General features: G+C 40.8%; 1 protein-coding gene across 1 annotated transcript in view; it reads right to left on the reverse strand.

Annotated features, from left to right (window-relative positions):
• The window catches only part of Adss2 (adenylosuccinate synthase 2), a 33,049-nt gene extending 14,352 nt beyond the window's left edge, over positions 1-18,697 (reverse strand). The window contains exons 1-4 of the mRNA XM_031390927.1: positions 18,235-18,697; positions 6,155-6,257; positions 5,403-5,471; positions 4,143-4,193 (exon numbers count right to left, since the gene is read on the reverse strand). Coding sequence (XP_031246787.1) covers positions 4,143-4,193; positions 5,403-5,471; positions 6,155-6,257; positions 18,235-18,417 — 406 coding nt within the window. The 5' untranslated portion in view covers positions 18,418-18,697. The remainder of the gene's footprint in view (positions 1-4,142; positions 4,194-5,402; positions 5,472-6,154; positions 6,258-18,234) is intronic.
• Positions 18,698-25,726: the final 7,029 nt, after the last annotated feature.

The raw sequence follows: 25,726 nt of genomic DNA on the forward strand, positions 1-25,726 counted from the left end.
GGGGGAGAAGCAATTGCAACAGAATTGTAACCATTATAGGCAAACTGTTCAGTGAAGGCCAGATGCAAAAGACAGTATAAACTACAATTTTAAATAAAGTTTCAAATGTCAGAATTAATCTGTAAGAGAAGTTAAGAGCTGTGGTCACTTTTGATCAAAGGGAACAGATAATGACTCAGAAAAATCATCCTAGCAATTTTTCCAGGGACTTGGAAGACTATACATTTTAAAGACTATGGTAACTGAGTATTTTGTTTGTTTTTTGAATTTCATTCTATCGTGTTGTACTTCAACTGCTATCATATGATTAGTTTATTATCATGTTCCTATCCTGTAGCCTAAACAATAGCCTTTCTAAAGTGTTTCAGGAGCCAGAATTATCCTTGAGAGCTGTTTAATTAAACCTTAACTTCGCAAATCAGTTATGACTGAGGGACTAGAATATGTCATACTTTCTTCTGAATACAAAAGCATTCACATTTAAATAATTATTTTTCATTATCAGAGAAGTTAAAAAAAACAACAAATAAACAGTTGACAGAAAGCAGTTGAGCTGTATTTTCAAAAATTAATTTAGTGCCCTGACCTAGGCCCCAGGAAGCTATTAGCATAATCAGAACAATGACTTTCATGGTATAGAACCTTAATGCCTTCTAATTATTTCTGATTACTCTCTCTGAAGTTGTTTTGAATACTTCTTTGGTTTTCTACAGGTCTAGACATTAAAGGACAAAAAAAAAAAGTTGAGAATTAGTCTATTTTTTGTTTTGTTTTGTTTTTTGTTTTTGTTTTTTGTTTTTGTTTTTTCAAGACAGGGCTTCTCTGTATAGCCCTGGCTGGCCTCGAACTCAGAAATCCGCCTACCTCTGCCTCTCAAGTGCTCGGATTAAAGGCGTGTGCCACCACTGCCTGGTGAATTAGTCTAATTTTTAAACTGAAAGATAACTGTACATCCTTTGCAGTTTCATTAGCACGCCTGTAAAAATATTGTTATAAATAAATTTGGTTGAGTTTTACTTATGCAAGTATTTGATACTGGTAACTACTCAGGATTTTCTACCACTTAACTACGTTCTCAGCCCTCTAACTTAACTATGTTCCCAGCCCTCTAATGTAAGCTTTATCAACACACTTAATAAAATAATACACTTAGTATATAGCCCACAATATAGGTGACATCTTTGCTTGCCATGTTGTGCCTCATTTCCACTGGGGCTTCATTTCTCAGTGAATCCTCCCAGGCACTTTATCTATAATTAACATGTTCCCACCACGTCCCCCAAACTGCCTGCTCCTGCTTAGGATTGCTCTCCTGACACACAGCTTCATCTTGAAACCTGTGCCATGACACATTCATTATATATTTATCCTATATACTGTATTGTGCTCACTACTTTACTATAAGCTCTATTAAAGGATTTTTCAAACACTCTTGAACCTTCAGTGTCAGTTTCTGGTACCATGTCTAGTACAAGTTAGGTATTCAATATATGAATAAAATGACAGACAAACAGCAAATCTGGATTTCAGATGCTTACAATATTTAAGTCATCTAGTCATTATTTCTCTTATTACAAATTATATCAATATGCTAGGTCAAAAGATGATATCGAAAATTTTGCATTAAGTTGCTTAATTATTTTAATTAAAAAATAGTTAAAGTTATTTTGCATGTTTTGCCTGCAGGTATGCCTAGTGACCAGAGGTTAAAAGAGAGCACTGAATCCCTGGAAGTGGAGTTCTCGATGGTTATGAACCACCATGTAGGAACTGGGAATCAGAACCCGGTTCTCAGCAAAGCAGTGACAGCTCTTAAGCCACTGAGCTCCTCAGACCCTGCTTAGGCACTGACTGCATAGCAGCTTCATCATTTTAAAATTTCTTTGGAAGAAAATAGACAATTCAAAATACTGACACTGTGTCAAGTTTCTACTGTAATGAAATCTGTGACAACACAGAAAAGATTGGACAAGCAAAGGGAAGCATGCTAGTATGAGAGTCTCGAGGGATTTTACTGCTGGCCAATTGTGTTAGGACAGAAGGGTGAGAGAGGAGGATCAGAGGATCACATGTTTGAGGCCAGACTGGAATCTACAGTGAGTACCAGGACAGCCTGGCGACTTAGCAAGTTACCAAGGGAAAGAAGGGCCTTCTGCCCCTTTGCACCACTCCTACACCCAGTCTCTGCATCTAAAGCACTGAAGCAATCTACGAAGTATGCAAATTGCATCCTCAGACAGAGTGAGAAACAAATTAAATCATGTGTAGAGAATCTTCCTTTGGCTTTTTTTAAAACATCAAAGTATTTTAAATGTTGTATCTAGTCATACCAATAGCTATTGAAGTCTCCAGTACAGAAAAAAAGAAGCAGTCAGCTTCAAAACCAAACCATACAGGATATACTATTGATATGAAAAGGTTCACAGTATTAGCACACATTTGCTCTTGGCTGATTTTTCGAAGTCCTGTGATGGTTTACTTATGTTCAGCTCAGGGAGTGGTTCTATTAGAGGGTGCAGCCCTGTTGGAATAGGTATGTCACTTTAGGTGTAGGCTTCATCCTAAGGCTGGTGAGATGGCTCAGCGGGTAAAAGCTCCGACTCCTCTTCTAAAGGTCCCGAGTTCAAATCCCAGCAACCACATGGTGGCTCACAATCACTTGTAAGGAGACCTGACACCCTCTTCCTGAGTGTCTGAAGACAGCTACAATGTATTTACATATGATAAATAAATAAATCTTTAAAAGACCTTCATCTTAGCTGTCTGGAAGCCAGTCTTCTCCTAGAGGCCTTCAGATGAAGATGTAGAACTCTCAGCTCCTCCTGCACCATGTCTGCCTAGATGCTGCCATGCTCCCACCATGACGATAATGAACTGAACCTCTGAACCTGTAAGCCAGCCCCAATTCAATGTTGTCATTGTAAGAGTTGCCTTGGTCATGCATGATGTCTGTTCACAACAATAAAACCCTAACTAAGACAAGTCCCTACTGAACAATATAATGGGAAAGATGACGTTTTTCATATAATAACTATGTAAATTAATACAGTTTTCCTCAAAAAGTTATTTTATTTCTACTTTATTATTATTTGTGCAATGTATATGTATGGGCACATATGCCAAGGAAGTCAGGCCATACGTTTACAAGGCAAGCACTAGTGGCTGAATTATCTTGCCATTATTTTACTGGGTTACTAAGGTGATGCACAAGCCTCAAATCTGAAGCTGTAACATAGCCACACTGTTATTTGATTTCCATTTTGGTTGAGATCTTTTTTAAAAAGAACAATGAGCTAGATGGTAGTGGCACATGTCTTTAATTCCAGCACTCAGGAGGCAGAGGCAGGTGGATCTCTGAGTTCCAGCCTGGTCTACAGAGTGAGTTCCAGGACAGTCAAGGCTATAGAAAAAAAAAAAAAAAAAAAAAAAAAAAAAAAAAAAAACCCAAAAACCTATCTTGAAACAAACAAAAAACCATAAATAAATAAAATAAATAAGAGAAGAGGGAGACACAGAGAGATGGGGTGGGGGGACAATGCTAAAATTTCAGCAGCTACTGTATCAGGACATAAACTTTGTAATAGTTTCAGGTCCATACCAAAGTTCCCTATTGGTCTAAATGCCCTACTACTCTTTTTAGGTTATCATAAACATGTCACTGCTAATTAATTCTATTGGTTCAGGAATGATAACCAAGAAGGAAACACCAAACTTACTGGTGATACCTAAAATTAATTTTAGAATATAGTTCTAATTCATGGAGAAACCTAGTATGGATGAAGAGAGGTGATTTATCACTGTGCAGACAGTCATTCTAAAAACTTGCCAAAGGGCAAATATGTTCTTACAGGAATGTCAACATGTACAAATAAATGTTTTGTATTTATGTGATTTATTCTTTAATATCTAAAGACATGACAAAATGCTGGTTCTGTTACTCATCTGCTTAACTACACTTGTCTTCAGAAATAGGTATATTTATTTCAATCTAATCCTTGTCAAAACAAAACAAAGGAAAATTAAGATCTTATTATTTTAACTTCAACTATAATCCTTAAACAAACATAGAAATAATTCATTACTAGATGCTTTGAGACCTCTGACTAAGAGGCAGTTCTACACACACACACACAGCTTCCTACCAATGTGAGCTCTGTCCGATATGATAAGCCTTTTCTCCCAGCCATCTAGACCTAGGAAAGAAAAGATATATTTTATCAAACTTTTTGTGCAACAATTTTTAAGACTTAATTTCTTTATGAACAGGATGTCTACAAGTGTTTTCACTGAAGCAATCATGTTTGTATCTCTTCTTCTGCATGGGAAGCATTGGGCTTATCAAGCTTGTCACTGGTCTTAACCTACAAGCTCATTCATTTACACTCTTATCTCCAAATATTTTGTTCTAAATAGTTCCCATCCCAAGTCACATTCACATAAAATATTCCTAAGAACCCAAAAAAAGAAAACAGCAGGAAAATATTTTCCAGACTAGGTGTGGGATCAGGTAGATAGCATGGAGGAAATTCAGGAGAAGGAAGCTGGTTTTAGTAATGCCACCCTTCACAAAAGAGTTATAAAGAAATATGACTAGACAAAATAATGAAACAATATTTCTCCACAGTACTGTAGATAACTACATTTAATATATCTCAGTAATGAGATAGATGCATGTAACTATAAGAGATCAAGACCAGGGGTTTTGAGCTTTCACACCTAGGTCTCATCATCCAATAAATTAGGGGGAGATTAGAGACTAGAACATGGGTAAAAAGTGAGGAGGATACTTGGGAGGGTAGGCAACATAGACAGTGGGGAGATGGGGTGTCTTTAGTCAAGAACATTATAGTCAAGAACACTTAAGGATGAATTATTTTAAACCCAACACAACTCAAACAAGATAAAGAGCATTTTAAATCTGAGCTCATCTTGAAGGAAACTGTATTAAGAATTAAGAATGTCCCTTAAGTCTGTATTACTTGCCTTGTAAATTCCCTCCCACCCTAACAAGTATCGACGACTCAAGGGTGTTTCTTTTCAGGTCAGTGCACGTTCCTTTGCTTCAGGGAAAAACCCTTTCAAGGATGCAGCAGTCCAGTCCAGAAGACGCTCTGCAATGTGCCAAAGCTCCAAGAGCAGGTAGGAGGCACGCTGTCACTCCAGCTACCTCAAGAGCCAGTGTGTAAGTAATGAACACATCAAAGACTTGGCACCTTCACAAAAATCTATGAGGATGTCATCTTTGATTTGAAATAGTAACTATGAGTGAAATTTAAATGCATAACAATGTGTACTCTAAAATCTGAAAATCCTAAGTACAGGACAAACGCTCAGTTTCTGCGGTGTAAGATCTCACTGAAACTGGATAAGATAAAGATTATAGTTAGACCCATTCATCATACCTTTCCCCTTTACAACATTCTTCTCCACTTCTTCAAACAATCCAGGAAGGTGAATTACCACTCCATTTCCTAAAAGAAACAAACAATCCTCCACCTTAAACACCAGTAATTATAATATAGACACACACATAAATGTTAAATGTAGACATCTATAATAACCATCTATTTTGAACAGAACAAATTACATAAAACACCAATTTTACTAAGGAATTCTCACAGAAAGTACTCAAACTTTATAGTATATGTAAGTGATAGGGGATATAAAACACTAAAATTATGTTCAAAACAACTTGGAATTTCTTTGTGACAAATGAAATCATGCTCTGAAAGAACCTAAGGGTACAGCCAGGTCACTATCTACACTGATGTCTTTCAGAACCACACTCTGAAATTTAGTGTGATGTGCACATTTTTAAACAACAGAATATAAATCATCAGACTGTAAGGGTTTAGAATGAAATATTTCTTATAAAGAGTCAGAGTTGAAAGTCTTTAGAAAACTCACTGATGACAAGAACGTCTCTAAGGAATAAAGGCTATGATGCACACAGGTGCCTGCAAAGTAAACATCCTGGGAACCACTTCTGCAAAAGACCTGGGAGTGATAAGAAGCTTGGCAGGTCTGTCCTATAAAGCACCGCAGACAAAATTAGTGAGGCATCAAGGAACCATCTGGTCAGTGAAAAGTAAAGTCAGTTTTGATAATCAAAAACTACCATGTTGCAGCCAAGAAGTTCAATTTAAACACTTACCGATAAAGGCAGTAACGTTTGGGTTAATTATTCCACTAGGTAAAAGATGAAAGTCATATTCCACAGAATCTACAACAACTGTGTGGCCAGCATTATTCCCTCCCTGAAACAGAATGAAGGAGACACTGAGCCTGATAATAAATTCTTGCTAAAAGTGAATACAACACAAGGAAACTCAAAAAAAAAAAAATAAAATAAAATATATATATATATATATATATATGTGTGTGTGTGTGTGTGTATACCAAAAAACATGTAATTGCTTGTGTTTTTCTTTCCACGCTACAGTATACTTGAGTGATTGCTGTTAAAGGATCAAGTCACACTTATTTTTGAGAGAGGACGGGTAGGAAAGAAAACTAATTTAGTTTTTTTAGGCTGACTTTGGCCCTACATAGGACATGTATCAATCTAATTATTCATGATTCTGTTTTTGTTTTCATTTTTTGTTTTTTGGGTTTCTGTGTTTCCCTGGCTATCCTGTGTTGCAGCATTCTCTCTGTCCAATCACATTAGAGCAGTGACAGGCCTGTGATTGGACAGGAATAGAGGGGCAGAGCTAGAAGTTTAGGGTAAGACAGGTTGGAGGTCAGGGGAGAAGCAGGAGAAGTCAACATGGAGGCAGGTGAACAGGAAGATGATCCAGACCCCACGTGGTTTTAAACAGCCACAGGTAGCCAAGGTTTTCACAAGGTTAGAACTGGGTTAAAGCATTATCTTTATCAATTGGCTCTGAAATTATTTACTGTCATCTTGTAAATTGTGATCTTATTGATATATAAACTTCATTCGATAATTAAGCCATAAGAGTCATGTTTCTACCAGGTAACTAGGCACTAGATGACTGACTGTGGGATGTGGGGCGTGGGGCGTGTAAGCCAGATGAACTCATAAGCTGGGAAAGAATAGCAGGGCCCTGCGGGGACATAGTGATGAAGCCGGCACTAGAGCGGGAAAGTGGTCCGGAGTGGCAGGAGACATTGTGGGGTGATCTTTTTTAATATTTCCCACAACAGCCCTGGAACTCACTCTGTAGACCAACTGGCCTCAAACTCAGAAATCTGCCTGCCTCTGCCTCCTAAGTACGCCCCCACTGCCCAGCTTATTCATGATTCTTTATACACACCCACACGCACACACGCACGCACACATACACGCACACAGCAGAACTGTCAAGTCTTTCTCATATACCTTGCCACTTGTTGCTGTTTTTGTCACAGTGTGAGGATTCAACCTTAAGAGTCCCCACAGGAGGCCACAGCCACACTTTATTCTTTTTAAATTTGTGTAGTATTGCACACTCACTGAACAAAGTACTGGGTCTCAAGCACACCATGTATTGTATATTTGACTATACTCATTCTCTTTATCTTCTCCCCCTTCAGTTCCTTTTTCCAAGTTATCAACTCTCATTTTTCTTATATATGTAAGACAACTGTATATGCAAATTAAGCCATTTCATTCTTTATGAATGAATAAAACATCATCTGTTGACAGATAACTAGATTTGTTTATTTAATGTTAGTGACCACTCTATAAATTGCAAATAAAACCATTTCATTCTTTTATCTGTTTATACAATAATTAAACTAGTCTCACAAAGAAATGCATTTGAGTTGTTTCCAGTTTTCTATTGTTAAGGCCAGTCTTTCTAAAAACAATCACATATTTTGTGCTTCAAAATAACATGTCTCAAATTTTCAAGAAAAATCTCTTAAAATATGAAGCACATTAAAATTTCTAGGTCCTCAAGAAAATGCTAATTTGTCATTACTAACATTTTTTAATTCTAAATTATTAAATTTAATAAATATTTACACACTCAATGTATTTATATACTCAATGTATTGATAACTTTGAGATAACCCAGTTATTTACTCCAGGTTGAATATTCATTCCTAATCCCAAAGCCCCAAACCTGAAACTCTGTGCTGACAAGACACTGTTAGCGCAAAATCCCACACCATGACGCCTCCATCTCACACACAAATTAAAAGCCTGAAATTAGAAACACCCTGGGGCACAAACACTGTGGAAGCAGCACACTCAATTTAAAAAATCCAGCCATTAAGAATAAAGTAAATTATGCTCACAATACCTCTTTATCAAAGCCACTTAGATTAAAAGGAGATAGGAGCTATCCTAGCAGGAAAATCTTTCTACTTTAAGTGTCCTTCCAAAAACTAAATGTTACTCATCGTAGTCTCCTCTTCATGTTTTGTTGCCTAAGAAAATGCATTTGCGGAGTCCTGAAAACTTAAGTGGTTTAGATTTGTTCACTGTGTACAGCAGATTACTGGACATCAAAGACCCATTGCACCTACGAACAAAGAGCCTTATTTTCAAGTTCTGTGTAATTTTCCAAAACTGTACAGTGAGTGGGTGCAAGTCTTTTTCAGTTTGAGAGAAAAATGTTTATATATGTAAAAAAAAAATTCATATATTGGAGGTACCCCCCTGCACTCTCAGCTACTAGGAGGTAGAGGCAGGAAGACCAAGAAGTCAAGTCATCCTCAGCTTCAGCAGTGAGTGAGGCCAGCCGGGGCTGCAGAAGGCCCCGTCTCAAAGTACCCCACTCAGAGTATGATTCGTTTAAAGGCGGCATTATTAAAATTATTACCTAAGAATGCTCACATTATGTAACAAACGCTTATTTCCTCAGCTACTATTTACCATGAAAGGTAATAGTGATAACAACATCCACACTTAAAGAGTTGAAGACTGGCTGGGCAGCATGCCTTTAATCCCAGCACTTGGGAGGCAGAGGCAGGCAGATTTCTGAGTTCGAGGCCAGCCTGGTCTACAGAGTAAGTTCCAGGACAGCCAGGGCTACACAGAGATACCCTGTCTTGAAAAACCAAAAAGAGTTGAAAACTGGCATGGATATTTTTTAAAGGCAGATGGTTATGATTAAAGGCAGATGGTTAATAATTTCAAGGAGATAAGTTAGCTTCCTCCCTAAGTTCATCCAAGTTATTACATAGTTTGGGTTGGAAAAGTTCAATTATAAAAGACTAGAAATTCCGTTTTGCTGCAAAGTTTACTCACTGAAATACTAACTTCCATTTTTAAATAACCAGTTCAGTTTAAATTATTTAAATTTAGCGAATGCAGGAATATGGTGAAAATATCAGGAATAAACTTGAATTTCCTTTTTAAGTGAGAGTTGAGATATGAAAAATTAATCTTAAAACACAGTGAGAGGGGCTTAGGGGGTGCTACATGTAAGAAGTTTCTTAATGAGGTAATCTGTAAAATAAGTTGTAGCATATGATCATAATCATAAAATACAACAGATAAAAATTCAAATTTGAAGTGTCTGTTTGGACGCTGACCTAAAATATATATAGATTGTAAAATGTAAAATTATCTCGAGAGCTCAGGCAACTGTCCTCAAACACAGATACTGACCCAAGGAGAGGACACATACATTAGCAGAGAGCAAAACAAAGAGGTTCTAAATGGGAGTACCACTGCCCATGACCTCAACCTCCCACCTACAACAACAGAGGAGAACTTCTAACACGACTCCATTGCTACCTGCCCAGATGAGCCTCAGATGGCCTCACTTTAACCTAGATTTAATCTGAAACACACAAACTTGTCTATGGCCATACCAGCCTGAGTCCACCCTTTCTTGTCTGAAACATATGCTCCTTCCAAAAAATAAACAAAAGAGTATTAACCCCCAAACACCTTAGTGTATTTTATGTAGAAAGCTTTTTGGGAAATCCTAAATTTGAATGCCTTACATGATGCTTTTATAATATACACCAAGAATAAATGCAAGTTAACTGCACAAAAATGAGCAGTAAATACATGAATGAAAACTGGAGAACCTGGGCTGGAAAGATGGCTCAGTGGGTAAGAGCACTGACTGCTCTTTCGAAGGTCTTGAGTTCAAATCCCAGCAACCACATGGTGGCTCACAACTACCCATAATGAGATCTGACGCCCTCTTCTGGTACGTCTTAAGACAGCTACAGTATACTTATATATAACAATAAATCAATCTTTGGGCCAGAGGGTGCAGGGGCTGAGTGAGTGGGGTTGATCAGAGGGAACAGGGGTCCTAAAATTCAATTCCCAATAACCACATGAAGGCTCACAACCACCTGTACAGCTACAGTGTAACTCACATACATAAGATAAATAAACCTTAAAAAAAAAAAAAGAAAGAATTGGAGAACCTTTCATCATAAAACCTTCTCACATGATATATATCCCCTAATGGGTACTTGTTACCAGTTTTCTTTGACCGCAACTTTTACATTAAGATTAAGTATCTAGAGGCTGGTATGGAGGTTTCAATGAGAATGACTCCCATGGACTCATATATTTGAATATTTGGTACCAAGTTAATGGAACTGTTTGGGAAGGATTAGGAGGAGTGGCCTTATTGGAGGCGATCTGTCACTGGGGCAAACACTTTGTCTCATGGTTGAGGATCAGTTGTGAGCTCTCAGCTGGTCCTTCACTCTGCCATCATGGACACTAACCCTCTGAAACCATAAGATAAACAAATTAATCATTTCCTTTTTTAAGTTGCTTTGGCCATGGTATAGTCATGGCAATAGAAAAGTAATAAAGACAGAAACTGGTACTAGAGAGTAGTCTATTGTGACAGGCCTGACCATGTGGTTTTTTTGGAAGAATGTGGAAGATTTTGAGACTTTGGACTAGGCAAATAGTTGAACCATGTGAGCAGAGTTTAAAGGGCCATCTTAGCAGTATCTTGGAAGAGAATACTGCTGAGAGCTATACAGACTGTATGTGGAGGCCCAGCTCAACAGGCTCTACAGGCAAATAATGGCAACTGGGCTAGAGAGCATTTTTGTGAAATTTTGGCAAAGAATGTGGCTGTTTTTGCCTTGCCTTAAATTTTGCCTAAGGCTAAATTGAAAAGTTTCAGACTCTAAAAACATGAGCCAAATGAAATGCTTACTCTTGCAAATTGCCTTAGTCATCACAGCAATTAAAGAAAGTAACTAAGGCACATGCAGAGAGAGGAATGAGAAGTGAAGAGTACTTACTCCTGCAGAGGACGTCAGTTCAATTCTACCCAGGTGGCAGCTCACAACCATATAGAACTAGTAAGGAATCCAATGCCTTTTTCTGACCTTCTTCAGACCTTCACAGGTACCAGTCACAGGTGGTACACAGCCATATAAGCAGACAAAACACTTATAATAAAATTAGTCAAGCATTATGACAAAAGCCTGCAATCCCAGCACTCAGGAGGCTAAGATAAAAGAATAGTTAAATTCCAGTCAAGCCTCGAGTTTACATTAAGCTTCTTATTTTTTTTAAAGATTTATTTTATTTATTTTATGTGTATGAGTACACTGTAGCTGTACAGATGGCTGTGAGCCATCATGTGTGTGGCTGCTGGAAATTAAACTCAGGACCGCTCACTCAGGCCCCACTCGTTCCAGTGTAATTCACTGTAGCTGTCTTCAGACGCACCAGAAGAGGGCATCAGATCTCATTACGGGTGGTTGTGAGCCACCATGTGGTTGTTGGGATCTGAACTCAGGACCTTCAGAAGAGCAGTCAGTGCTCTTACCTGGTGAGCCATCTCACCAGCCCCTACATTAAGCTTCTTTTTTTTTTTTTTTGGTTTTTCGAGACAGGGTTTCTCTGTGCAGCCCTGGCTGTCCTGGAACTCACTCTGTAGACCAGGCTGGCCTCGAACTCAGAAATCCGCCTGCCTCTGCCTCCCAAGCGCTGGGATTAAAGGTGTGCGCCACCACCACCCGGCTACATTAAGCTTCTTAATAACTTGGGTATTACATCACAGAGCTTTGGAATAACATAACAAACAAACTAAAAACAACAACAAAAAACTCACCTAGAACAAAAGGCAAGGTTTATAATGAATCCTTTTTGTCCTTTAAAAAACTATATTGTAGGCATAAAGTTTTCTCAACCTACTTTAATAAGGGCTCAACCAAGGGGGGCAATGGTGGCGCACGCCATTAGTCCCAGGGGAAGCAAAGGCAGGCAGATTTCTCAATTTGAGGCCTTCCTGGTCTACAAAGTGAGTTCCAGGACAGCCAGGGCTATAAAGAGAAACCCTGTCTCGGAAAAAAAAAACAAAAAAGCAATACACACACAACACACACACACACACACACACACACACACACACACACACATAAATATGGGCTCAACCTCCCCTCTAGCCTACTACCCACCAGAGGTAGTGGAAAAGAAAGGTTATTAGGATTTGGGGACCTGCTTAGAAATAGTTCTTTGGGGCGACTCCAATTGTTGTTGTTCTCAGTCTAGTCCACTAGCAAACATCAACACACAAATAAGCAGCTGCAGTTCCGTCCATAAGAAACTGTAAGGCTCGCCAACCAGCCAAAGTCTGCTGCAGCAGCAAGAAGCCACGGGAACCTCATGAGAGTTCTTCAGCAAGTGTCTCTCTATGACACCACCATAAGCAAAGCTCAACACTGCAATGTAAGGTGAACCAATATATGCAAGCTGTCATTAAAGAATAGCTAGGCTGAGCAAAGCAAATCAATGTCTGTAGGGTCATATTTATATTCCTTCTAAACATCACGTGTCCCTTTCACTTGTCTGCTTTAGCAAAGGAAAAAATATATATATATGTATGTGTGTGTACATATATACACACATACATATTCATTTGTGTCTGCTTCTGGAAAACATTCTATTCACCTGTGTGCCCCAATGAACCATCAGTTGACAGAACTGACTTTCCAAGGAAACCAGAAGTTTCTACTTCTATATATCTAATTTCCACTGTCTCTTTTATCTCTAGAATTGAAATAATAAGAAAATAATTTGGTTCGCTCACCTTGTTTTGGTTTTTTGGTTTTTTTGAGACAGGGTTTCTCTGTATAGCCCTAGCTGTCCTGGAACTCACTCTGTTTTTTGCTTGTTTGGTTTGGTTTGGTTTTGGTTTTGGTTTTTTGAGACAGAGTTTCTCTGTGTAGCCCTGGCTGTCCTGAGACTCACTATGTAGACCAGGCTGGCCCTGAACTCAGAAATCCACCTGCCTCTGCCTCCCAAATGCTGGGATTAAAGGCGTGTGCCACCACCACCCAAATTTGGTTCCAAAGATTATTAGATCCAGAAAAGAGTATTTTATGAACAAGAACAATCCCAAATTTCCTAGGTTTTCTTCTATCTTGTATTTCCATATGAAATTAACTCCAAGTCAGCTTTTAAGAGGATGTTCAGCTACCCCTCTTCTCCCTTAATCGCAGTAAAACGCCCCTGGCCACAGTGATTGATCCAGACAAGCAGAGTAATCCCATCTGAGCCAATCAGACTCAGAAAGCCAAGATTTAAAGTGCTATGCTATGAATGCTGCTGAGAGAGATCCCAGAAGCAGCCCTCATCATTCTGGACCACCAGACAAATACTCACAGTGCTTGTTTCAGTTTCTTTCCCTTCTCTGTAATAAAGAATGCATACAATTTAGGAAGTAAGCGATTACACACAGCAAGTGTACACCCTTATTCTTGGAGTTCACTTTCTGATCTAGTGATATCAATGTAAGATTAAATGCTGAATTTTAATAACATTTCTGTGGTGCCCAGGAAAACACTATAAAGAATGGCACTGCAGGATAGAGGGATGCAATAACAATTCTAAGTCATCTTGTAATTGTTCTCAGACTTTTCTAACTGAATCTTAAGTCAGAAGACAAATGCTTTGGAGATTTTTTTTTTTCTTTCTGTGCTCTTCAAAACCAAAAGCCAGCAAGCCCAATTCTACAGTAGTTCAGATCAAATATTGTTGATATGTCTAAGTTTCTAATTTCGAAGTTCCAAAGGAGAAATTTAAACTGGAGAAGTTTAAAAGGTGTAGGGCAGAGGGAGCGAAAAGGAAATTAAATCAGTCTGCAATGAGTACATTCTTAGTTTATTTGCTAATGGGCCTTTCTGTTCTTTCACATTACTCCCCTCTTTTTAAACACTTAAGTGAGTTCCTGCTGTGAGAGAGACTGAAGGCAACCTCTTGGCAGTGTTATGAACACAAAACAATGGTATCTTCTTTTACAACAGCAAAAGCTCAAGAGGACTAACAATTTCATACACAAATCCCAGAGGCACTTCTCAGACCCCTTAGCACTCTAAATAGTGTCCTATTGAATATACAGACACTACTATAATCAACAGAGCTCAAAACTAGTGAAACAGTGGGGTTCCCACTATAGATCAGAGCAAAAGTCACAATGTCTCACACCCCACTGAACGCTTCCAGAAACCCAAAAAGGATGCCAGTCCACAGAGCAAATTCCAGGACAGCCAAAGATACACAGAGAGAAACCCTGTCTTCAAAAACCAAAATGGGGGTAGGGGGGTAAGAACCTGGCAGTTTGAGTTCATGCTTACTGTCAGTGACACTTTCTTAGTACTGATTCCTCACTTTCCCAGAGAACTATTTCATCAAATCTAATGTGCCTGTCAACTGTAACAATAATCACCTTTAAGCACTATTTTCGATTAGCTTTTGACTCCAAAGTTGTCTATTTTAAGTTGCTATTAGTACAATGATTGAACTATTCAACATAACCAGACACACTACACAGGAAAACATATACAAGCATCTGCAGTACTTTTAGGAAAGATCTGAAGTGTTCAGACAGACTTTGGAAGATTAAAAACATCCACTTGGCCTTTCACCGTTACGGCTGCTTTCAGTTTCAAACACACAGACATGGAAATGATGACAATCTCAGGGTTTGTTTCTTACCTTAAATTTCCATTATGAAACAACTCACAATGAAAGCAGCACTCGTTTGCCTTGAAGGATGGTAGTGAAGTTCTGGATGCTAAGTATCAAATTCCAGTGCCTAGTTTTACCTGATCACAGGCAAACCCTGTCTACCATGGTAACAGAGATCAGCACCCTGGCTTTCTCTAAGAATACTAAATAAGAATGGCACTAAGTACTGCAGTCTACTCATCTCTGTAGTTTCTACTCAACAAAATGAAGGGACAAGATAGAGTCACTTACTGGGGGAAGGCGGGAGTAGTAATAGGTTTCCTAACAAGCTACTTCTGTGCTACTCTGTCTCCACACCACACACTACCACCTTCCTCACTCTGCCCTGTTAACAGCGGCTTCCTAGACCAGGAGTTTCTTTAGGCACAGCTCCCGTCTCTTGGCATTTCCACTGCAGAGCTAACTGTGGTCCTGTAGATACGAACTAGGTGTTTCCTGGGTGAATCATCAGTCTGAGGTGCTCCTCTACTTATTCCTCTCCTCTCCATTAAAAAAAAAAAACAAAACATGTTTATACTGATCTAAAACCAACAGCAGCGCAGCAATAATGGCCACGCTTTGATTCAAGTCCTACACACTTATTTACCTACACATTTAGAAATAAGTGTCTATGATCCTGAGGCAGAAGACGGGCCTTCAGTGCTCCAGTCGTGAAAAGGACATTAGTTTTGCACCTATTTCTTACCCAAAAGGAATCTTATTATATAAATGTATAAAGAGGAATGTATAAAGAGGAAATGCCCCTTTAAAAACATTTCAAGCTGTTTCATAAGTAAGGGAATTATTTTGTGATTCTACTTGAAATATGGAATACACACACACACACACACACACACTGGAGAAAAGACATGTAAACTCTAACACAGGATAGATTTTGGTTTTTGGTTTTGGTTTTGAGGTTGGTTTTTTTTGTTGTTGTTGTTGTTTTTGAGACAGGGTTTCTCTGTGTAGCCCTGACTGTCCTGGAACTCATTCTGTAGACCAGACTGGCCTCGAACTCAGAAATCCACCTGCCTCTGCCTCCCAAGTGCTGGGATTAAAGACGTGTGCCACCACCGCCTAGCCACAGGATACATTTTATTAATATAAACCTGTTTGAATATATACTTAATTAGCACATAGTGACTGTACACAATGGTTGACTTGTTATGACACTTTCACACAGATGTACTTTGATCAAGTTCATCGCTCTTTGTCCCAATCTCCTTCCTCTTCCCAGATAGTTCTTTCTTGTCTTTTTTTAAATCTTCCCTTTGGATGAGGGAACATGCATATTTGTCTTTCTGAGTCTGTCTTACTTAGCAAAATGTTCTCCAATTCCATCCATTTTCTTATGACATAACTTTTCCTTTATACCTAAAAACCAAATTATGAAATAAACTCAAAATCAATCCAAGCTCAAAATGTCTTTCCCACCATTGGCTTTTTCCACTCTATACATTCCACTATCTTCAGTGTTGTAACTAAGAGAACTTCATTAAGTAAATACTGGGTAACTGATGTTGGCTAAGTAAGTTAGTTACAAAGATGAATCATCAACAAAAGAGATGCTACAATGGTGCCAAAAGAAACTTGGGAGGCAGGTGCAGGCAGACCTCTGAGTTCCAGGCCACCCAGATCTATAGAGTGAGTTCCAGGACAGCCAGGGGTATACAGAGAAACAAACAAACAAACAAAAATGAGAATGAAAAAATGCTTAAGTCTATTCATCACCTTCTTACAGCTAATGAGATTAGCAAAATCTAAAGCATACAAGAAAAAAAGGTAAGGACTATGTAAACAGTAAGGGGTTTATAAGAGTGAGAAGTTTGATCATTTATTTCTCTGCTAGCTTCCTCCCCAATCATTCCTCCTGAGATTCCAGAATTGTCAGGTCAGACTGATTCGTGACCTCCCACAAGAACACTTTCTTGGTAACATAGTAACACGGACAGTCTACAAACCGATTCTATAACTTTTTACAGGTCTATTATTTTGAAACTCTTTTAGAGAAGTGCCACGGTGGCTATAACCATACACTCTACAATGCAGCTGAACCTGTGCACATGTCCAGGTAAAAAGGAAGGCAGGCCTCAAACCCATCCCTCTGCTCAGCTAGAGTTTAGGTGCTTTGCTAAGCCCAGCTCCCAGATCTGATTTGAAAAGTGAAAGGTGAAGAAGGCTGGGCTTTGGATCACTTCCTGATCGAGTCGGATTCCAAGCCAACACCTGCGAGAGCACCATTAAATATGCATGTTGCCAGACAAGCTGCAGGAAGAGAAAGAACCCTGTGAAGAGAAGACTGGTGGTAAAGCGGGAGTCGGAGAGATACGGGGTAGGTGTCTGCACACAATAAGGAAGATGATCCAAGTCAAAGGATCATCAAGGCTTTTTACAGACCAGTTTCTTTATAGGATTCAATTTTAGGTAGAAAGCTTCCCACGACTAGCCTAGACCACAAGGCTTCTACACACATAACCATGTACCTTCAGGGAGAAAAAAATTCTTACAACCTAAATATGCCACCATTAACTTCCAACACTGCACCTTGTTTTGAATGTGGGAACTGCTCATTTATTTTGAATTCTGAAACAGGGAGATAGTTTTCTGAGAGCCTTTGCAAAGGCGGGCCTAGCCTCTAGGCTGCTGCTTCAAAGCAAAAATGACTAATAGAAAAACAACTAACACGAACACGTGTCTCCGGGTAGGAAACACTGGATTTCCTGAAAGCCAACTTTTTTATACTACCGAAAGCACTGTAAATATTTCTAAATATCCGACCTGAAATCTCCGTTATCTACTTGCCTCACACTCACTTTTCAACTTTACCAGGGATTCCTTAAGGACCGATGAGTAATAAAAACAGATCTCCCCTTCATAGTCATCTATGAAAGACGGAGTTAAAAAAACAAACAAAAGCATCGGAGGGGCCCCCACCCCCACCCCCAAACAGTCTCTTTGGCCCGCGGCGGATTCTGATCTCAACAAAGTGGACCGATGGAGGCGAGGTTCTGCGTGCCCAAGCCTGAAGGCAATGCAGCGCTGAGTCTCGATATCAGGGAAATTGGGGGGAAAAGGACCCTTCCTAGACCGCGCCGGTGGGTGGGCCTGGCCGGGTCTAGCCGGAGTCCCGAGCAGGCCTCGGGCGGAAGCTCCCTAGACTCTGCCCCGCCAGCCCAGTGCCCGGACCCCGGAATGCGGCTCGAACATCGCGCGTCTTCCAGGTTCCTCCAGAGTCACCCCAGACTCCAGGGCAGGGGTCCCCCGCGGCTCCCAGCCCGAGGGGCGCCCCTCAAGGTGACACGTCCCGGAAAGGGCCCGGCTTCCCTCACCTGGCAGCGGCACACGATGTCGGCGTCCTGCGCCAGCAGATCCACCACCTTCCCTTTGCCCTCGTCGCCCCACTGCGCTCCCAGCACCACCGTCACCCGGTTCCCTCCGGGCCGCGCCCTGGGGCGGCCGCAGTCGCCGTTGGGCAGGGAGGTGGCCGCCGGGCCGCTCTCGGAGATCGACATGGCTCTCGGCGAGGCAGGAGAGCCTGGAGGAGACCGGGCAGGAGAACGGAACGTGAAGCCGAGCGCGGCGCGGCCACCAGCCACATGCGGAGGAAGAAGGAGCCAGAGGCCGGCCCCGCACCTGCCCCCGCCCCCGCCCCCGCCCCCGCCCCGCGGGCCGCCACCCTCCCTCCAGGCCCCGCCCCGCGCTCCGCAGCGCCCGCTCAGGGCGGGACCACTCGGCGCAGGCCGGAGGCGCCGCACGGCCCGCAGCCGCCACGGCCTCAACTGCCGCCACCCCAGGGCCGAGGCCACACCCCATCCCCGGCCTGGCGCGCTGCTCCGGGGAGAACCGCGCGAGAGCGGAGGCCGGGGGGCGGGGCTCACGGAAAGTCCCGCCCTCGGTGCCCCGCCCACCAGCCGCTTAGGCCTTTCAAACTCGCGCCGGGGAAGGTGGGGGAGGGCTCTGAGGGGTGTGGAACTACAGTTCCCAGCATGCAGTGCTCCGCGAGGCCGCCTAGGCGCGGCGCCTGAGTGTCAGGGTCGGCTGGTTTCGGTCTCTAAAAGCCGATTTTTGTTTTCTGTGTTTAAACGTTTGGGTATCTTAAAGAATGAAATGCCCTCACAAAACGCAAACTGGGATTTAGAAATATGTGGAAGCTGGAGTAGAGCCGAATATATTTAGAACTGAAAAGGGACTAAAAGTGCAAACTCAAAAGCAGTAAAAATGAAATCTAGAGATTCTCATTTTTACAGTATCAGAGGCACAGAGGTGAGTCAATTGTACGTCATATCCGGATGCACCTGGGTTATTTGATCTCCACAGTCTTCAATTTTACCATATTTTATAAAAAGCATTCTTTCTACAGAAGATTTTCTCTTCTGCCCCTCCCATTTTTTTCTCTTTTGAAGTGTTGGAGATCAAATTCATAACCTTGGAATTTTGAGGCGAATACTCTACCACTGGGTTATTCCCCTCAGACCTTCGAACTCTTTAATAACACTTCGGATGCTCTCATGAGGGTTGAAATGGTACCGTGGACAGACTGCAGATTGAGTGAGCCTATGTGCTTCTGTACGTTCTGTTCTCAGGGTTTTCAACTGTGACTGATTCCAGAGTATGCCCATTGTCTGTCTAATGTGGGTTTAGCTATGTGTTTTTACTTATTTATTTATATCATTTGTGTGTGTGAGGTCACTTACTGTGTTGTGTGTCTGTCTGTCTGTCTGTCTGTCTGTCTGTCTGAAGAGAGCATCAGATCCCCGGAAGCTGGAGCAACAGGTGGTTGAGAGCAGAAAATACAGCACTTGGGAGGCAGAGGCAGGCGGATTTCTGAGTTCGAGGCCAGCCTGGTCTACAGAATGAGTGGACAGCAACAAAATTACAATTATGAAATGGCAATGAAGTAATTTTATAGTTGGGGGCTGGGGTCACCACACCATGGGGAACTGTACTAAAGGGTCACAGCATTAAGGAAAGTTGAGAACCACTGAGACAATAGGTGCTAGAAAGGGAACCCAGATGCTCTAGAAGAGCAGCAAGTACTCCTGACTGCTGAGCCTGCTTCTCCAGCCCTGACCTAATGTTTCCGCTGCCACCCAAACTAACTGTGACATTAATTTTGGTAAAGGAAATAATTGCTTTGGAAAAAGACTAATAGTAAAGAATGTAGCTCACTGCTTACTAGCACATTAAGACCTAGGATTTAGACCATTACAAACAAATATATATGACATAGAATCATAGCCTGTGTACTGTCTCCCAGTGTGGGTAGACTGTCCTGATCTCCAAGCATCTATAAAGCCCAGTTTCACATTGCATAGTTCTCCCATTCACATATTAACCAGACCATTCTCTGCTAGGAGTCTGTGGTGGGCAGGGTTTTGGGTGTGATCATAATAAGGACTACTTACTGTACCTGTCCAGGCCTTATCATTAAACACTGAGAACCTATTATATATAAGACTTCTGGGCACAGGTGACATAGTGAGGCAAGATCACCACCAGCTGGGACTTGAAAGATGACTTACTACTTCTGTTCTCCTGGTTCTGATGTCTACACCCCCTGATGGCTGTTTTAGCCATTTGAAAAGTTTCTCCACTTTGGTTAAACAGTATCACTTACCTTGAGACCACAGGAGTTAGCAATAGAGAGCTGAGGTCATTTGTTTGCCTAGATTCTTGCTACATGCCTCTAGGGCCTGATAGTGACTGGCGGTCCAGAGGACTCCTTAATCACCTAACATTCGTTTTTTCTTTTTTAAGATTTATTTATTTATTTTATGTATACGAGTACACACTGTAGCTGTACAGATAGTTGTAAGCCTTCATATGGTTGTTGGAAATTGAATTTTAGGACCTCTGCTAGCTCCGGTCAACCCCGATCACTCAGGCCCAAAGATTTATTTATTATTATATATTAGTACGCTGTAGCTGTCTTCAGACATACCAGAAAAGGGCGTCAGATCTCATTAGGGGTGGTTGTGAGCCACCATATGGTTGCTGGGATTTGAACTCAGGACCTTCAGAAGAGCAGTCAGTGAGCGCTCTTATCCACTGAGCCATCTCACCAGCCCACCACCTAACCTTCTTGACTACTCACTTGGGAATCCCTGCAAAGGCCAGTATGAGAGCCAAAAGAAGAAACCTATCAACATTCCCCTGGCCACCTACTCTGTGAGGGTTTGTGTATGCTCGGCCCTGGGAGCCTGTTCACAGCAGTAAAACCCAAACTCAGACAGAAGTTGGTACCAGGAGTCCGGTATTGCTGTGATAGGCCTGACCATGCTTTTGTTTAGAAGAATGTGGGTTGGGGGCTTAGGATTTGGAAAGCAGTGGGATGCTTTAAATGGGACTTAATGGGCTATCCGAGTAGGAATAAGAAAGACTTTGTTCTTGAGAATGAATTGAATTGTCTAGATCTGGCCCAAGAGGTTTCAGTAAAGAATTTCAATATGTGGCCTAGAGACTGTTTTGTGGTATTTTGGTGGGAATGTGGCTACTTTTCACCCTTATCTGAAGAGTCTGCCTGAGGCTAAGGTGAAGAGACTCTGATTAATTGCATTCAGATAAAGAAAGTTTCAGAAACTCCCATCATAGACTTTGTTCTCTGGTTAAGTCCCATGGAGAGCACTTTAAACAACCATATCAAGCTGAGAAAAGAAAAATATAAAATATATGGTTTGACTTTTAAAGGGGATCCAGGAAGTGAAATGGAGCTGAAGCCTGTAATATTAAATTAAATTAAATTAAATTAAATTAAATTAAATTAAATTAAGGTAGGAGTAAGCTTAGGGCAACCCTACCCTATCCCCCAGCTAAATTTAGGACCAGGAGTGTTAGTAAAAACCTTTAATCCCAGGAGGCAAAGGGAAGCAGATCTTTGAGTTTAAGGCCAGCCTAGAACAGAGCAAGTTCTAGGTGAAGATAAACTTAAATCCAGGCTTGGTGGACCATACCTTTCTTTAATCCCAGTGCTTAGGAAACAGGCATGCTTATCTCTGTGTTCAAAGTCAGTCTACAGAGCAAGCTCCAGGACAGCCAAGCTTAGGCAGAGAAGGAGTTGGAAAACAGAAAGCTGGTTATAATGTAATAGAACAAGGATGCCATGTTCCAGCTCCTGCAAGCAGCAAAACTCAGCAGCTTCAGCCATGTGGCTCTGGCTTTAGAGTGAAAAGTAGAAGAGACTGCTGGGACAATTGATGCTGGTTAAATGGGAGCTAAGAAATTAGCTGTGATTTAGAAGAGACCAGTATCATGTGTTAAAGGCTCTTTCTCACTTTCTCTTCTTTTAGATTAAGTATATCTGGTTTTATGTGGAGGTCCCTGATCCATTTGGACTTGAGCTTTGTACAAGAAGATAAGAGAGAGCCTTCTCCCGACTGCTTGTGGAAGACTTACATAGTCTCCTGCTGCCTGCAGGATCAAGGAGTGTGGATCAAGATGCAGAACTCTTGGCTCCTCCAGCATCATATCTGCCTGCACAATGCCAGGCTTCCCACCATGGTGACAATGGACTGAACCTCTGAAACTGTAAGCCACCCCAATTAAATGTTTGCCTTTATAAGAAAAAAAAAAAAAACAAGAAGATAAGAATGGTTCAATTTGCATTCTTCTACATGTGAACCGCCACCTGAATCAGCAGGATTTGTTGAGTATGCTGGCTTTTTTTCCCTTAAAATGATGACATATCTATAATCCATAAAATAACCAGAACCACCCACCCCAACATAAGGAACTGGAATGATCCTCTTCTTTTGTCTGCTTCCACCTGAATTGGGGTGAAGAATTCCCTTCTGGGGGCCAAAGGGAAATAGGAAAATTGGCTTTGTCAAAGGAGAGCTAGCTGACATCATTTGCTTTCCAGCCACTGTGTGCTAAGAAAGTTCATTGCTTAGCTGACATTTTTTCTTGTTATTGTTTTTTTGAGACAGGGTTTCTCTGTGTAGCCCTGGCTGTCCTGGAACTCACTCTGTAGACCAGAAATCAGAAATCCACCTGCCTCTGCCTCCCAAGTGCTGGGATTAAAGGCGTGCGCCACCACTGCCTGGCCTTAGCTGACATCTTGATTGTGACCATCTGAAAGGCTGGATAGGCAAGCTAGCTGTTCTGAAAAAGTTCTGAATGCAAGTCTTTAAAAGAAGCAGCTTGGATGTAGTTGATGTAGAATCAAACACGGAGCTGGGATGGAAGGTCCCAGAATCTCAGCATCTCATAGCATGAATCTTTTCGGACCTTTCTCTTCTTTCATCTTGCAGTGTACAAAACTAATAAGCAACATATATTCCTGTAAAGACATTCACATGGACCGTGCAGGGTGCACAGATTGGTCAATGAAAATAATAAAGAAAGGCCACTGCCTTTCTTCAGAGCTTAGTTTGATCATATAATAAACTGCAATGTAACTTTTTATACATGTCATCTTAAAGGACGGTATGTAATAAGAAGGCATGAGAAATTTGTGCCCAAAAAGTGTTATTGGCTGTGTATAGACATTTTAGTCTCAGCTGGTGCCAGAGCTGTCTCCATATACAGAGACATAAACATCACAACATATTCATCATCTGTTTTGTTGATTGTGTTAGTCTCCCTTTTCTTCTCCATCTCCAAGGTCTACAGGAGGTCTCCCTTTGTCAGGTCTGATTTTTATCAACTTGGAAGGAACCCATAGCTTTTCACTTCCTGTGGAAACATAGGCATAGCCCCTCCCCCAGCATAACACATTTCCCGTTTTCCATTCTGATGTCAGAATATCCTTCATACAAACAGACTAGTTTAGTTCAGGAGTTTTTTCCACAATCCAATGTCTTTTAGCAGCTGTGGTGTTTTCTTCATTAGCATTTTTAAAATGTAAGGTTAATAAAGCACTCTGTAATCTACCTTTAGGGTTTGTGGCCCCCTTTTGCCTGTTAAGCAACTCCTTAGAGTTCAATTAGCTCTCTCCACAATTGCTTGTTCTGTAGGATTGTGTGCTATGCCTACAACATGTTTTATACTATAATATGCAAAAAAACTCTTCACCTTGTTTCTTTTTTTGTTTTTGTTTTTGCTTTTTCAAGACAAGGTCTCTCTGTGTAGCCCTGGCTGTCCTGGAACTCACTCTGTAGTCCAGGCTGGCCTCGAACTCAGAAATCCGCCTGCCTCTGCCTCTCAAGTGCTGGGATTAAAGGCGTGCGCCACCACTGCCTGGCGAAACTGCTTCATTTTATTAGAGACATATGCAGGACCATTGTCTGTTTTAGCTTGTACGGGTATTCCCACAATGGCCATAACTTCTAATAAATGTGTAATTACAGAATCAGCCTTTTCTGACGCTAAGGCAGTTGCCCATTGAAATCCTGAATATGTGTATATAGTATGGTGCACATATTTCAGTTTACCAAACTCTGTAAAATGGAAGAGATCCATTTGCCAAATGTCATTTCTTTTGGGTACCCTTAGGGTTAGTTCCTGTAGGTTATGGAGTTTGGCTATATAATGAGCTAGTAGGACATTGCCTCATAATTTCCTTGGCTTGTTGCCAAGTGATAGAAAAAAAAATCTTTTTTAATCTTTGCTGTTAACATGGTGCTTTTTATGAAATTCTGAAGCCTCTAGTACACTTTCTATCAATAGCTGGTCAATTTCATTATTACCTTTCACCAGAGGGCCTGGCAGATCTGTATGGGATCTTATGTGTGCTATATATAGTGGATAACTCCTATTTCTGATCATTTGTTATAGCTGAATAAATAATGAAGTCAATTCAGAATCATTCTGAATAAGTTCAGCAGTCTCTATGTTTAAAACAACCCTTTCTGCATATTGAGAGTCAGTGACTATATTAAGAGACTCTTGAAAATCTGGCAACACCATGAGTATTGCATATAATTCAGAGTTTTGAACTGATTTATAGGGACTCTCAGCCACCTTCCTTACCTCTTCTGATTTATATCCTGCCTCTCCTGATTTACTGGCATCAGTATAAAGTGTAGGGGCTCCAGATATTGGAGTTCCCTTTATTATACAAGGGAGAATCCAATTAGTTCCTTTTACGAACTGAAGCTGCTTGCTTTCAGGGTTATCAGTTGTTAATCTCTCCCAAAAAATCACTGCGTGCCCTTTGCCAATGTTCATCTTGTGCCCGTAACAAGGCAATTTCTGCATTAGTAAAAGGTACCACAATTTCAGCCAGATCCATTCCGACTTATTGTCAAAGTCTCATTTTTCCTTTAAGTACCAATTCAGAGAACTTTTCAATGTAGGCTTCTAGTTTCTTACTCTGTTTATGTGCTAAAAGTATCCATTCTAAGATATAATCTTCCGCCTGCATAAGAATTCCCGTAGGGGAATGAGTAGAAGGTAAGATAGCTAAGATGCAGGCCATCTTTGGATCAATATGATCTAGATGTGTATCTTACAGTTTCCTTTCTACCACAGCTAACTCCTTCTCAGCCTTGGCTGGTAGTTTCCTTGGGCTATTTAATTCTTCATCACCTTGTAAGGTTTGAAATAAATTGCTTAACTCTTGAGTGGCCAAGCCAATCGCAGGCTATAGCCAGTTAATTATCTCCCAGTAGCTTCTGAAAATCATTAAGAGTCCTTAATTGATTTCTTCTGATTTGCACCTTCTGCGGCCTAACCTTTTGCAGTTATTTTATACCCTAGATTATTAATAGAATCCTCTCTTTGTAATTTTTCTGGGGTGGTTTGCAATCCCCAGCAAGGTAAGGTTTTTTTGTTTTTGTTTTTCGTTTGTTTGGTTGTTTTTATTTTTACATTTTCAAACATTCTTTCCAGAATTTTTGTTTTTGTTTTTGTTTTTGTTATGTTTTGGTTTTTTTTTTTTTT

The sequence above is a fragment of the Mastomys coucha genome, unplaced genomic scaffold (genome assembly GCF_008632895.1).
Source record: "Mastomys coucha isolate ucsf_1 unplaced genomic scaffold, UCSF_Mcou_1 pScaffold1, whole genome shotgun sequence".
Lineage (NCBI taxonomy): Eukaryota > Metazoa > Chordata > Mammalia > Rodentia > Muridae > Mastomys > Mastomys coucha.